The sequence below is a fragment of the Agelaius phoeniceus genome, chromosome 1, assembly GCF_051311805.1.
Source record: "Agelaius phoeniceus isolate bAgePho1 chromosome 1, bAgePho1.hap1, whole genome shotgun sequence".
NCBI lineage: Eukaryota > Metazoa > Chordata > Aves > Passeriformes > Icteridae > Agelaius > Agelaius phoeniceus.
The window spans coordinates 150,806,085-150,822,440 of NC_135265.1; the positions used below are offsets into that span (position 1 = coordinate 150,806,085).

At 42.1% G+C, this 16,356-nt stretch overlaps 1 protein-coding gene across 8 annotated transcripts in view; it reads right to left on the bottom strand.

The window, feature by feature from the left end:
• The window catches only part of PTK2 (protein tyrosine kinase 2), a 189,396-nt gene that overhangs the window by 91,136 nt on the left and 81,904 nt on the right, over positions 1-16,356 (bottom strand). For all 8 annotated transcript variants that reach the window (XM_077189424.1, XM_077189423.1, XM_077189394.1 and 5 more), the window contains 2 exons: positions 15,300-15,526; positions 3,071-3,237 (listed from right to left, as the gene is read on the bottom strand). In XM_077189424.1, coding sequence (XP_077045539.1) covers positions 3,071-3,237; positions 15,300-15,494 — 362 coding nt within the window. In that variant the 5' untranslated portion in view covers positions 15,495-15,526. The remainder of the gene's footprint in view (positions 1-3,070; positions 3,238-15,299; positions 15,527-16,356) is intronic.

Sequence of the window (16,356 nt, forward strand, 5' to 3'; positions counted from 1 at the left end):
GGGCTCAATTTTCAATATCCTCATAACTGACTGGCTTTGAAATGCAGCCAACTGACAAGGATGACATGTCCCTTTCTCACAAACCAGGTCTGCTCTCAGAGCAAACATCTCAGCTGATGATCACTCCCCTTATGTGTGATAAGTTATTCCTGGAAGATCACCACTGTGCTTCTGCTCTGGCCCTCCACTGGGGCTCAGAAGCACACACACACCTCACAAAGGTGGCCATCAGTAGAGCTCACAAGTTGTGCAGTGAGTGACCCATCCACAGCAGAGTGAGCACCACTGAGCAGTTCTGGGAGCTTCCCTGTCAGTAACACTACCAGGGCAGCTGGTGGAGCCAAAAGAAAAAGGTTGATCCAACTCTTAACAACTTGTGCCACTGAAAAAAATAATCTTGCCAATCCCAACCCTGCCTCCAGCAGGTTCTGATTCAGTTCACATCAACAGGAAAGTAACCAGAACAGAGAAGATGAGAACCAAAAGGGAAGGCAAAGGGGAAGTCTTGAGTGAGTTTAATGAACTGAACCAGCTCGCTGCAGGCTTATAGAAGTATTAGGGCTCACAGAAGGACAGGAAAAGGACTGGATAACTGGAAAGCAGAGAAGAGATAAGACAGAGTGCAGCAAGGAGAGGGACAAGTCTGTTATATCAACTTGGTCAACTCATTAAACCATCCCACAGGTGATCTGGCCCTGTATCTGTGCCAGGGCTTTTGTATCACAGCTACCAAAACTCACAGTCCAGGACTGCTGAGCACTGGGGTGGCTCCTACCTGTCAGAGCCACAGCATGGATGTCACCTGCTTACAGGGACCTGCTTCACAAACCCCAGCTACAGAGCTGGGAGGTGTCTGCCCTGTGGGGAACAGAGTGCTCCAACACACACAACTTGCTATGTGAACTTCCTGGTATTTCTTTTGTGTGACACAAACACCAGCAAAAGGAACAGGGCTCTGGCACAGAGGGTTTTGTCAGAGGCATGAAGGAGAGCAGCTGTGCCTGCTGCTCAAGGCTCAGTATTAACACCAACCCTCATCATTTTGTGTATCTATGATTTAAGAGCCCACATCCTGCTAGCCCTGGCTCACCCAGCTCAGTGATGGATTTTACCCTGGTAACTTTTGTGTGCAACCTACTGACAATTCCTGTAACTTCTAGTACCTGGATTAGTCCAGAAGAATTCCAAGATGTAATTTCTGAACACTGAATACACAAACCTTTAATTTCGATGATAAAAACAAAATAATCACGTGGGGTATTTGGTGGTTTGCTAACACTATAGGAAGCTTTTTATTTAAGAACCATTCCAAGACTACCTCCCCTTTAGTAATCTAAATATTTCTACAAGTACTGTCATATGATCTTAGACACTTTGTGTTTTGGCATTACAAATATGACAGCAGCATTTTGATTATGCACAGCAAATCTCTCTGGGTTTAAAAGGTATGTCAGGCTGCATGTATTTGATAACATACTAAATGACACTTGGAAAGGTATTGAATAATTTACACCTTATCATAGCTCTTTCATGAGCATTTTACACAATTCCTTTCCACAAGCTTCAAAACAATATCTAACTTTGTTTTTAAAACCAATTAAATGTGTTCTGCAATGTGTACCATGCAAGTTGCATTGCCTTACAAAAATGGAATTGACATTGGTACACAAGGTAACAAATTTCCACAGCATAAATTATTCACATCTCACCAACCACTTGATAACACCACTAATCACAGAAAGGATTCAAGAATCTCCACCTTTCTAAAGTGTGATTTCCCAATATTATCAATGAAAAAGTTCTTGTGAGGGAAAATACCTGTGTAGTTTTCACAGAAACAATAAAATATAACATGCATAAAAGAGAATATGCAACATTCTTGAAACACAGGTTTTAGATATTCCTAATTTCTTTGAATTTGTGGAATTTGTTAAAATTGGGACCCTAAAGAGAATTTACAAACTGAATATTGCCAAATGAGACATCTGCTAGAATATAATAACTCCACTTGTGAGAAATTATCTACAATACTTCTGCAGAAGGTATGTGCATCCTTTAAAACAACCAGCAACTTCATCACAATTGTGGTTATGAGCATAAACCACAGAAAGAGATGCACAACACCCCTGTAGTGAACAAGTAACCACATTAATCTATCCTTTGGTTTAATCTCTATTTGGTTTATTGGTATTTTACAACTCTGAGCTACCCATTTTCTCTAGTAGACTATTGTGTCTTTCTGCAAATAAATTTAAGTTTCCTCTTGTCTTTCTACCAGGAAAGTGGACAGAGTTTCCTTCCTTCCTGTCCTGAGTGGGTATCACCAGCTTACCCTCCTAAAAAGCTAAAGAAACTTAGGTTATGCCACTTCTTTTAATCAACTAACCAGCAGCATGAAAAACCTCAGCAAATGTGCCCAGGCTATGAAAAACCCCCAAAATTCTGCAGTTATCTTTCTACTGTTCATTGCTCCTGGTTTAACTTGAGAAGATCACAGTCAGAAGGAAGGCAGATGCCACTTACTGCTATGGGTCTCAATATAAGAAAGTTTAACAATTGAGAGGTTTTTAAAAACAGAGGGATAAAATTATTTCTGACTGCATTTCACTGTTTTCAAATCACATTTCTCCTGCTCAGTCTATAAATAAGTACAACCAGTATTTAACAATACCCTTTTGGCTTTATTTAAATAACAAGATTCATCCTTTAAAACTACAGCCATGTGCTTATACCACAACTAGGAATACCATTCTTGTCCTAAAACTTTTAAGTATGACAAAACTTGCAGATTTCAGCACATATGACTAGGAGATCTCTGTTCCTATTTAATGCTTCCTCTAAATCCCAGGTTTCTCTTCAGTTTGCAGGAAACCCCCTATAACAATAAAAACCCCTTAAAGCAAACAAAACATTGCTCACAGCTTTTAGTGAGGAATTTGGTGAGTTTATTTCCCCCCATTCTACCAGCTCTATTCCACTACAAGATGTTAGTAAACTAAATCACAGAGTATTTTTTACAACAAGACGGGAAGACTTATATGACTGACATTTAACAGAGTTATATTCTTACTTCCATTCTTCTGGAGGGTGGGCTAGTTCAAATTTCTCTCTCACACTGGACACCCCCATGTCCAGGTGCAGCCAGTGAACTTCCTCAGACTGCAGGTGACTGAGCCGTAACCCATAGCAGGCCACATTCTTCACTTTCTGACTGTCCACAATCTTCTGAATAATGCCCTAAAACAGAGAAATACACACTCCTTACAAGCTGTAAAATACAATCATTTTATATACATATATTTTAATTTTAAATATTACCATATAATACCCTACAAAAAATACTAAGCACACATAGGTAGCGACCTTATAATTGCTGAAGCTTTACCAGCACAACTTCAGAAAACATCAGTAAATATGTTCCATGCATTTTATCAGATTCAGGCCAGTATTTCCTCTATGTAAAAAAGAATAACATAAAAGCCAAAATTTCAAAAGCAGGTTTGTGGATGAAAGCAAGATGCATTAGTTCAAAAAGCCCACCAGCAGTCTTTAAAAGTCACTCTCCATCAAGAACCAGAAAATCATCTTGGACTTTCATCCTCTTCAATGCTCCAACAGGCAGGATTTCATAGGTCACACCACAGCCCCTTGGTTTCCTTCCCCCTCCTCCCCTGACTTATTTGAGATTCAGCAGAGATCTCTTATAAAACCAAGTAAGAGACAATTATTTAGGAACATTCTCAAACACAACAAATGTTGCTTGCCCCGAGGTAAATTTCAGATTTGAAGATCTCTTGCCCAAGAAAGGAACCTTTTACATAAACCTGTAGCAGATTGCCATGTCAGCCATCAGAAAGGTCTGGCATGCAGTAACTAAAAATCAAAAGTGTTAGTGGAGCAGGGATGAGCAACCTTTCAGGTGCAGCATGCCAGGCTGTCCTGCCCTCATCCTGATCAGGGAGCCAGCAGGAGCTCTGCTGCCTCCTCACAATCCTGTCCAAGGGAAGGCAGCAGATCCCTGCTGCAGGAGCTCAGAGCTCAGCAGGAGCCAGGGCTGTGGCTGCTCCCAGACTCTTCTCTCAGGCATTCACAAGCCTCTGCTTCTGTGCCTGGAATGGTCTGAAAATTTCTTACTGAAAACACTCATACTGGTAACACACACACACACACAGATGAATGCAGAGATGCACAAGTGATTCTTGCTCAGAATTCCAACAAAACCTCAGCACATAACCAGTGGAAGTTCTACAGGAGCCAGAGGTGACCTTCTGGAGTGAGTTAGGTGAGAAGGTTTTCTATAGGATGGTGCTGGCAGCCTGGAGAAAAGGAGGATCAGGGGAGCATTACTGCTCTCCTCAAGTCCCTGACAGGAAGGTGAAGCCAGGTGGGGGTCAGACCCTTTTCCCAGGGAACAAGGGACAGGATGAGAGGAAATGGCCCCAAGCTGCACCAAGGGAGGTTTAGACTGGATATTAGGAACAATTTCTTCACTGAAAGGGTAAAAGCCTTGGAACTGGCTGGCCTGTGGAAGTAGTGGAGTCATCATGCCTTGAAGTGTTCAAAAACCATGTGGATGTGGCACTTGAGGACACTGTTTAGTGGTGAACTTGGTCGTGGTGCTGGGCTCATAGCTGGATCTGATGACCTAAGCAGTCTTTCCCAAACTAAATGACTCTGTGATTGCTTCCCAAAATTTATTGTTTTATACCCCAAAGAAAATGTTTAAAACCCTGATTCTGCAAATTAAGCAAGCAGAAAACTAACTGCAAAAAGAGAACTAAGAAAGCACTAAATCTGAATAGAGGGGGAAGATGACACATGTAGGAGTGGAATCATGCTGTTGGTGAGGTGATATCAAGCTGTTAAATCAGCTCACACATCTCTTCAAACTGCAACCTTTAAATAATCTCTCAGAAGCAACACAGTGCACAGAGAAATGTAAAACAAAATTCTTTCAAGCCTACAGGAAGGAAACACAAGCCATGTTTAGTAAGCTCATGGAGTCTGAGAAAGAAGAGGTTCCATCAAGCCCAGCAGGACCCTGTGTCCAAGAGCAGCAATGGGAGCACCCTCAGAAGCATCTTTTTAGTTCAGAGCCTGCAGTGCCCCAAATTTCCCTTGTCTCCCATCGCCCTGGGGTTGGACACAGGGCAAAGTGGATGGCGAGCCCAGACCTGAAGGACGATGGACAGCAGCAAAGCAAACAGGAGGCTTGCAGAGGCTGGTATTGTGTGGGAGGCAAACTTCACAACACTGTGGGCAAATCCAAGCTTTCAAGCAGCTGGCAGCACCACAGACTCACCAGCCACAGCCTGTCCCGACAGCCAGAAGGTGCCTGAGCTGCTGGGAACAAAGGTCTGATGCAAAGGAGCAGCTCCCCGCAGGCACCTCGGGAAAACAACTCAAGGAGGAAGCAGAGAGGCCACAGATGGGTGCCAGGGATGAGGCAACGCCAGGCAAGCACAAGGGAACACTTCCCCCAAGTGCTCTCCTAACCTCAGCCTATTTTTATCCCAGTGGATTTCCCAAGCCAAGCATTGTTTCTGTCATTCATCAGCCTACAGTGAAACTCTTCCAATTACTCATCCTGTCTCCTCTTAAAGCAATTCACTTTTTGCAGCCTTCCCCAGCAATTCCAAAGGTCTATTATCAGGTCAGTGAACAGGTTTTAAATCTGCATTTAATGTAAATTGTTTAAGTTTGTTTCTTGCCTGCATTTGAGGCTCTTTGTATCACAAACTACAAAGGAGAGCAGTTGCCTGTATCCCTGGAAACACTCACCACCACCAAGTACTCTCAGAAGAGACAGAGGCATATTTAACCTCTTCTTCACCCAAAGGACAAGCTCTGCTTAGTTAGTAAAGCCTAACATTTCAGCAGGCAAGCTCTCATCCAAAGGGAATGGTGCCAGTTTTTCTCTATGCAAACAGAAGAGATTCACTCATTTTCATCCCTTCCTGCACCCTGCACAGAGCATGCAGCATACAGCATTACATTTTTGAAATCCGTCCCTCCCCCCATCTCTGACACTGCCAGTTGATAATGAAAATGGAGGTACGTGTTCTCAGATGATAGTTATGCCTGCTGTGATAAGAAATGGCTTTGGAAAGGAAAAAATTATGGTAAAATTATCTATGACCATGAACTACTGAGACAACTGCTGCATAAGGCTCAGCTGAAAGCATTAGTGCTTACTCAGGAAAGAATCAAGATGGACACCTCAGAGCCTCTCTAGTCTTCAGGCTGGGAATTCAAAAGGACTGAAGAAGTCAGGTGGCCTAATTCCCAGCAAAATCAAGCAAGATTTTAAGCCTTTTTTGTATCATCAATCAAATCTAAAGCCATCCCAGAATGTAAAATCAAAAATAGACATATTTTCTGATTTATGTAAGAAGGGTGAGGTATGTAGTGAGGCAGTTGTTGTCAGCCCAAGAAAATAATTAGCAACAATTAGTACATGCTGCAACTCAAGAAAAAGCACAAACACTAGAGAGACAGCAGAACAGGTGCACAGGAGGTCAAGTGCAAGTGTTGGAAAATATATTCCAACAAGCCATGTATTGTCAGGAAGGAAGAAGTGGTGCTTTATATGAAACAAACACATCGAGTGCTTCTCTTTGCTGTGGTTTAGGAAAGCTGCAAAGCTCATTCCAGGTGCTATCAACTCACAGTCAGAACCAAACACTGGAGAAATAAGGAAACGTGGTGATTTAGACACCCAAAATGGCTGGTTTGCAGTCTCTAGTAAAACATTTATTTGCTTATATAATTTTTTATTAATAAACCAGAGGAATTGAATTCTAAAACATTCAGAGCCACACATTTAGTCCCATCAGGAGAACCCAGCACAGAACAGGGAGCCTCATCCAGCCCCAGGGACTTGCCCAGCCCTGGCTGCTCTTTATAAACATTCCAAGATTAATCCCCAGGGCTTGCACTGGCACTGCAGCCAGCATCAGATCAGTGCATTTAACTCCCATCAGTAGTAAATAATATGTTCACTCTCCTCAGGTCCAGGGCAAGCTCCACAGAGCCAGTGGAGACTCCTGGAGTGTCCAACAAAGCCACTGCCATCACTCCAGGATGGGTGACAGCCTCTGTGAGGAGCCCTGCCAAAGCAGCCTGATGTTCTGTGTGGCACTGATGAGAATGTTTAATCAGAAGTTTCCAGACAAACAACTTAACTGCTTAACCACTGCACAATAGCAACTACAGCATCCTGCTGAGACATGTCACCACAATCCTTCAGCTGGAAGCACAGCCAAGGAAATCTGAAATCTCTCCAGACTCTACTGCAACCAGCAGCTCAGGAAACTCCTCAGATGGATTGCTGAGTGGAAAAAACCAGGTAAGGACCATCAGTTTCAACCTGGACCTCAAACTCCTGACCTCAAATTAATACTTGTTAGAGAGCTTGACTCCAACAAAAACCTACTCCAGAATGAGATTTCACTTTGGGTACAGGGGATCCATCCCTACATGAATATAAATTCCTATGAGGAGCTCTCATGTGTCTGTGAGCAGCTCCCTACAACTGCAAGGCAGTCACACAATCATCTGCCACTTGAATGTGGTTTACTGTAATCACATTGATTTTAATTAAGTTTCTGAAGCTGACATTTACATTCTGAACATAAAATAGACTAGTACAGCTGAGCAAGAGACAGTGAGAAGCCTTCAGAGGAATTTCTTATCAATAACAGGCAAGGGATAGGTGACCTTTCATTCCCTTTACCCCAGAGAGAAGAAGAAAAAGGTAGAAACCTGGATAGCAGGTTTTCCTACAGGTAGAAACCTGGATAGCACTCATTTTTACTCATTTGTCTAAAGAAACACAGATATACATCACAGCTAATTAAAAAAATAGATTAATATTCGCACTAAATTAGGAGAATGTGCCCAAAATTAGAATTTACAGTACAGCATATTTAGGAGAATGTTGAAACATCAAGACAGACCAGAGAAAGGCCGAAGGGCACACAGTACCCTTGGCTCTCCCAGTATGTATCAATAATACTTTGCTTCTGTAAATGAGTCAAAATGAATTGATTGCTTGTAATTTAACAAGACTGATGTGCTACTATGAATAAATTGAAGACAGAATCATATACTCCCAGTGTGACTACAAACCTAATTTCCTTATTTAGTTGGAAGGACAAAGTTTCTTGCACCAGAAAAGGTCTTTAAGTAGCAACTCTGACATAGGCACAGCATGGTAATGTTTGTGCAGCACTTCAAATATGTCAAACACTATTTATATATCAAGTATTGTAACTCCTGATGACAGATTTATATGGGGGGCTTAAATGAAAAGCTGAACAAAAGTAAATGGCAAAGGTCTGATGAAAATTAATTTATCATTTCCATACAGGAGAACTATAGAATGTGACCACTACACCAAAATCTGGGCTGTCCTCTGATAATACTGTGTCTGACAGTCAAAGCACAAAGCCCATGTTCCTCTTTTTCTCATTCCTGTGCTTGTCCAGCAAGCAGATTTGTGTACCATATGATAAACAAGACTGGAAACTGATGAGGCTGCACAAGAACTCTGCCCCTGAAGCCCAACAAGTTCATACAGAAAGCACAGCCTGCCCTCCTGGCCAGGATCCTGTCACCATTCCAGCAGAGACACCTCAGCCCAAGCAACACATCCACCCAAGTGCCTCAGAGCCTTTCACATTCAACCATGCTCACATCTGTCATCCCAGATACCTCTGCACACCCACACAGAATTCCACAAGGAACCTTCCAAGCACACACTGACAGCACTGACAGAGCAGAGCTGGTGCAGCCCTGCTTTCCAGTCTTCTTGGATTAATCAGCACTTTTCTGATCCTACTGCACACTTCCCAAATTAATGCAATGCTGTTTTAAAAGCTGACAATAAATTTAGTTTTCCAGAAGCTTAACATTCAAAGGAGTGTGGGCAGCAGGGTGAGGGAGGGGATTCTGCCCCTCTGTCCCCTCTGGTGAGCCCCCACCTGCAGAGCTGCATCCAACCCTGGGGGCCCAACACAAGAAGGACATGGAGCTCTTGGAGCAGGTCCAGAGGAGGCCACCAAGACCATCAGAGAGATGGAGCAGCTCCCCCATAGAGCCAGGCTGAGAGAGCTGGGGCTGCTAAGCCTGGAGAAGAGAAGCTCCAGGGAGGACTTGGAGCCCCTTCCAGTGCCCAAAGGGGCTCCAAGAGAGCTGGAGGGGGACTTTTTGCAAGGGTATGAAGTGACAGGATACAGGCAAATGGCTTTAAATAGAAAGAGAGTAGGTTTAGGTTAGATATCATGAAGAAGTTTTTTTTACAATGAGGGGGTAAAACACTGAACCAGGGATGTGGTGGATGCCCCATCCCCAGAAACACTCAAGGCCAGATTAGACTGGGCTCTGAGCAACCTGATCTAGTTGAGAATGTCCCTGCTCATTGCAGCAGGGCTGGAATAGACAACCTTGAACTGTCCTTTCTAACCCAGATTTTTCTGTGATTCTATATTTCACTACTCCCTATCCTCAGATGCTCTGGCAAAGTCTAAGAGCCCCCTTGGATCCAGTTTTTGTACAGTTAAATACTGATGCAGGACGTTGACTTGAAGCCATCTACAGATCTAGATGTTTTCAGAAAAATGTCAAAGGGCTATTGAGATTAGATTTAAAATGTTATTTTGCATGTGTGTCTTATCTGAGGGTATCAAGGGTATTTTGCACAAGTAAAACAGGCATTCCAAAGCCCAAGGGTACTTTTGTCTTAGTATGCTGATTATCACTATACCATACACCTTTTTGTTTACATTTCAAGATTTGTAATTTTGAATTCTTGCCACTTTTCTCAGGTTCTCAGAAGGGAGGCACCTACGAAATAACAATTCAACCATGCCTTGTTATCTGGTACAATTCATGCAGGCACACAGCAGCGAAAAGTAAAGAAAAAAGGCAAATCACACCCATTTTCTAGCTCTTATACTAGACCAGAAATGATTTTATACATTTTTTACACACATCTATTTGATGTTTGAATCACTGCACTCCAGTCTGCTTCTATACATCAAATAATTCCACTGCCTCAAAGCACATATATCACTGTACACACACAGAAATGAGATTTGAATATGCAACCATTGCTGTAAAGAGCTGACTTCACCAAAAATACTAATCCAGCTTTGACTCCTGCCAGCACTCAGAGTCTCTTTCCACAGAGCTTTGTGTGACCAAGCTGCTCCCCCAATACTAAATCTAGTAGAAATCTATTTTAAAAAAGAAACCCAGTAGATAAAAACTCATCCAATTAATATATTTGCATCTCCTCTACAGACTGCAGTAGAAACACCAGAGCAGCTCCACCCCATGCCCACTCTTCAAGCTTCTGGCTTGGGAGGAACTGAACAGCGATAAAGCACATCTGGCCATTCCCCAGTTGGGTAGCAGTGAGTTCAGGATCAGTATTGCGGAGCCCAGATCTGCTCCAGAGTAGCTACAGTAGATGCCTGGCACCTTTTGTCCAGATACTGGCTCTAAATAACACGGGTTTGAAAGAGAGGGAGACTTGGAGGTGAGTGGGTGGAATCACATCTGGAACTGAGGTTGGACTGACAAGCCTCTTGCCCTTTTTCAGAACAGGCAATATCCTTCTTGGGAAATGTTTGGAAACCAGGAATGCTGCTGAGGATGACAAGGGATGTTCATCAATAAGGCTTTAATACTCTGTCCCCTCGGTGCCAGCATAAACAGGCATTTCCTTTCTCCCCCCAGCCTTCTCAGCTGTGTCAGTCTGCAAGACAATGCAGCTAACAAGATTACAGAACTGATCTGGATTTAAAACAACAGCAAAACAATCATTCATTTAAACTTGGATTGAATTTGCCAAAACAGTCACACCACCTGTGCCAGCACAGCTAGGGTGGCAGCATGACAAAACAAACAGCAAGAAGGAGCTGGCCCAGCTGCCAATGAAACTCGTGTCTTAACCAGGATGACATTTGAATTGCAGACCTTTGCACTACAGGATCTTTCCATTCCCCCACCACAAACTGGATCTCCACTCAAACATTCTGCTCTCTTGCACCAATAGGTGAAAGTGCAGCATGGATTGAATGGGAGAGGCAAACAGGAAAGAAGATGCAACACACAGGAACACAGTAAGAGCTGAATTAATGGCTTAGTGAAGACCCAACTGAAAGTGCTTCAGCCCTTCCCCTAAAGCACTCAGCTTAAAGAACACACCAGAATACACAACCTTCCAACCTGCACATGTGCCTTCTACCTGGGAGGAGCAGGGTTTTGCAGGTGGGCAGGGAAGCTGATGAATTTGCTCTGGTCTTTTTGCAAATGGGAGGGGATGGGATGTAGCCAATGTTCCTTGCATTTAGGGTTTTTTAAAGTTAGATAATATCCTTCCCCTTAGCTAATGTACTTTTTAAATTCAGCTTTTTGAGTTCTTATTCTGTCAACATTAAGGAAGCTGACATTTCAAGGTGGTACTGCATAGAAAAGGAAGAAAAGGACATTTGAATTGTGAACAGGTCAAGAGAACCCCAAACATTACTTTTATTTGTTCAAGAGCTCTAACCATGCTTCTCTTCAACTACAAAAATAAGGACTAATCTGACAGGTTAAAAGTTTTAATTCTATGTCTATCCAGCTTAGGTTTTAGACAGTATAACAAAATTTAAAGAAAAAAAACCTTTCTGATAATTAAGGTACAACACATGTCTGGCAACAACCTGGTTTGAGATTTGTGTTTGTTATTTCCACATAAATAATGTCTTTACTTCTCACAACTAGTAGTAAAAATCACAGACAAGCTTTAAAGGCTAGGAGTTTTAAAAAAGGTGTAATTGATGCAAGCTGGGCACCTCTGAGGTGGAAAAGGAGACTGTACAGAAGATCTGCACCTCATCAAAAGTCACCTGTAAGGACCCACACAAGTTTTCCCAATTCCCATTTTCTAAAAATCCCAGACCTTCTCCACCCATTCAATCTGCTACATGCATTGCAGTCTTTTTTTTTTTTTCCTTTTTCCTTAATTATGGTTACAATTCTGCTTCAACCACATCTGAAAACGGAGGTGATTTTCTCCTAAGTGCTGATCAAGATCCAGTGGCAGTGCTGACTTTCAGGGTGCACTTGAGACCAAAAAATTCCATCTCAGCAACACCCACCTCCTCACATGCCACACCTGAGGCTGTGAGCAGGGCAGAGAATGCCCTGCATTCCCTCCAAGCCTGAAGCCTGGAAATCCCTTTGTGCACAAGCACCCAGACACCACATCCAAACAAGCCATACCAAGATAAACAAGGAAGATAAACAACTTTTCTTCCCCTGGCAAATGTTTGGCTGTGTCTGCATACACATTCACAGGAGGAGACCACTGTTTGCACATTCATAAAAGCCTTTTCTTTCTTTTGGAAATGAAGCATGTCTTTAGTATAACACCAAAGAAAAAGAGGGTAATGAGAGCATGCCAGTTCTTTGAAATCCAAGAAAGCAGTTCCCAGAATTGAGAAGCTGCTCTTGCATCCACTGCAGAGCACAGCCTTCATCCCTCTGAGGAAACAGCAGTCTTTGAGGGACTAAATCCATCCAGAATAAGCAGAGGTCCACAGGCCAAAGTCCTGCTCAAAGCAAAGCCTACGTGCAGCAGCCATACTGCTGTCTTGGTGAAAGATATTTTAAACAAACAGCAAGGAAATCACAGCCCAGCCTTTTAAAGGACTCCTACAGAAAGTTGATTTCTGTTCATATGAGCTTAACCACCTGAGTTTTAATGAAAAGTGTTTCCCTTCATGACCAAGGAATTTTGTAGAAAATATACAGCTAAATCACTGTTTCTACTCTATACTCTAAGATATTCTATCTTTGTTTATGTCCTTTTTTTTTTGGGAGGATAAGACCTTTTTATTGCTGCTTTGACTGTCAAACACATCCTTCATTCACAAAGGCAAACTGCACTTTGTTAGAAACAGAAGATGTTAGGAACCACAAATCAGGAAAGAAAATTCCAACTTTTCCTGGGTACATTCCATAAAGTCCTCTGGCTTTAGCAGCAGAAACACCTTTAATTGGCTCATCTGGAGATTTCTGACCAAGTCTGACTCCTAACAATGGAAATGTACCCCAAATACTGGAAATGTTCCCCAGCAGCTGTGCTGACCAGGGAGCAGCCTTGGAAGACCTTATTTCTTTTCCTTTTAATTGCAGAGCTGTCCCAAAGACATTCACCTTTGAATATTCCTTCAGAGCTCCTTGGAAACAAACCCAGCTCCAGTCTCCTCCCTGAGGCTGTAATTCAGAAGAAATGGCAGAGTCTCCTCCACAAAAGGAGGCATAAAAACCTTACAGGCTATTTTAATCTTAAATTATTCAGCTTGGTCGACCAGCAGTCATTCCAATGGAATGTAGGCTTGTACTCCAACAAGGGTTTACTGTTTCTAAAATAAATGTCATGGTAATACATCAGTGCTAGACCTTTACTACCTGCACATTCACATTCAACAGTCACTGTCCCAGTTGAACAAAATAAGAAAAGAAGGACATTTGCTAAAAGAAGGAAGTTTAACAGCCACCCATCAGAACAATACAAAAATCCCATTCTTTTTGGAAACATCCATCCAATTAAAAGTATATGTAAAAAATAAAAAATAAGGCAAGCATCAAGTAACTGCTACATGCCTGTTCTTTTGATCCTGTTTTTATTAAAAATGGCATATTCTTGCTTTTAAAAACAATATATAACTGCCAACTGAACTCAGCACTAAATTTTTTAGCAACTCCAAGTTTTGTATCCTTAAAGTCCATAACCACAGGTATTCCTGAGCTGGAAAAAAACCAGATTTAATATCTGCTTTTGTTTTCCAGGGTTTTACATACTTCTCTGGAAAGACAGCCTCCATTTCAAGTACCACATTAAGAGCCCTGGACATTTATCCACAGGAGAGGTTTGCAAGGTTAAAAACGTACTGAGACATAGTTTTCCTCCTCTTGTACCTAGTAATGCACTTTATGAAACAAATCAATCAGATTAGAGATAGCAAACCATTAATATTTAAGTCAGGGAGCAAAAACATTTCAAGTGGCACCCAAAAAAACTTAACTCCACATGAAAAAAAGTATGCAGCTGATGATAATGGTTCCTATTGCTGAACCTCTGATCTGTCCACTCACTACATTATCCCCAAACACAGACAGGAGCTTATTGAATTGACAAGAGACAGCATCACCAATGAAAATCCCTGGATTTCACAGGTCTGTGTTCAAGGAATGCTCTTGGGCCTTTGCACATGCAGCCATGCTAGGAAATAAACAGCGGGAAAGGGAGATAAACATTCAAAACTCTTCATGTTTTTTTATTAATTTCATTTTCTTTTGCACAAAGGAAAATTAATAGAGGACAGGAGGAGAAAATAAGTCTCCTTCACTCCATGACAACTCCCTCTCTCCAGCAGAATCTTTGCAGTGGAATTTGAAGAACTGTTGGAAGGAAGGAGCAGATGGGGACCTGCTTCCACAGCAAGTACCTCACAGCAGAAAACAACCCCACACACCACCTACCACCCCTGCAAGATTCTGCTCTTGGAGGATGACTAAAAAACAAGCAAACCACAAAAGCATTTGACATGCTAAACTAGGCTTAGTTACAGTTTAGATACCACAAAACCTCAAAAATTTAAAGGATAAATGCAGAAAAGGTAAGATCTCAGCATTAGAGAAGATGAAAGTTCACAATAAAGTGCTCTCATGCATATAATAACATTTCCACAGAACTCTTAAGATTACAGATACTTATTCTTGAAAAAGTCACAACTTTGGGGGTTTTTCCATAGATAAACTGAAGGACAATATTGTAAAAATACAAGCAGCAGGTGACTAGCAGGGGGAGAGGATGGACAGACTGTCTGGGGGGAAAAACAGGGACTCCTCAGAGCTCCATTTTCCCCCACTACAGGAGAATAAGTGTCCAAACAGTATTTCTTTCCCTAAGTGATGTACACATTATATTTAAACATTTTAAGCATGCAAATACACACATCTTACAATTATACACATTCATTTCTTATTATTTCTTTTAAATCATGCAAAATGTCATTTAATGTCACTTTCATCCCTGCCCTCATTCCTGCCTCAATGTGGTACCACACAGGTTGGTACCACTTAAAATTCCTGAATTTACTCAAAATATACAACAGCTCAAGATTATTTTAAAACAAACCAAGAAACTTTTGTGTTTGTTTGCTTCCCATTTTTACCTCCCATTTTTGAAGATAACACTTCACCTAAGGATGGCATAGGAATGCTGAAAAGGGACTCACTCGGACATCAGTGGCGTCTCCATGCCGGATATTGCTGGCCCACGTGGTCGGCTCACTGTTGATTTCAAAGTAGTGGAAAACCTTCAGGACTCGTTCCATGGCCCCTGGGGAACGTTCCATGCCAGTACTGAGGTGAGTCTTTGCACCTGAACTTGGGGTGTGATTCAAGTTTGGGTCAAGGTAAGCTGCTGCCATGGTTTTGCTAGATGCTAGGTATCTGTCATATTCTAGGGAAAGGGGAAAAAAGAAAGGAATTAATTTTAGCTATGCATGAATCCTATACTTCTTCATACAAAGCATTTACCAGAAAATCATGAAAATTCACTTCCTTTTTGGAAAGCAACTAAAATATTTATGTATCTCCAAACATAAAAACCTACCCAGACGACCACCAGAGAAACTGAAAGCCCCTTGGAGCAAGTGATCTGAACTTGAACACCACAATTATTTACAGAAGTGGTATCTTTAGCAAAACCTCTTCCATTTGTTTCTCAGTGACTTAACCCAGGTCCCTGACAAAGTCTTCAATACCAAATACCAGCTTTCAGTTCAAACAGTTTTCATCCCTAGAATCTGCCAAGTCTGGTCCTACAACAAGCTTCTAAAGAGGGATAAGGAAACCCCAGCACAGAAATGGAAGCTCTCCACTAAGAAGCCACACACCAACACCAGGCTCTACTGTTTCAAGGCCAAAACAATGAAATCTTCACTCCTTTTGTGCCAGTTTGGGAACCAGTGGCACACAAAACCATCCAGATCTAAGTTCATTATTTAGTGAGGAACCATTTAGATCACAGCTATCCCCCTCTCAGCAATTCCTGAACAAGTGGCTAAGTTTTATCTTCCACCAGCCTGATTTCAAAATCTGATGGCAAAAAGCACAGTGGTATGAGTCTGCATGTCAAAGGAGAAAGAAGAAAATTGCCTCTTGGCTACTGCTCCTAATTAGTCAGCCACAAGCAGATGGTGTCTGAGAAATCAATGCAGTCCAAGAGAAAAAGAGCAAAGAGCACCTCCTCCGTGCCTGCCAGCCCAGAGCATCATTCCAGTCTGCTGG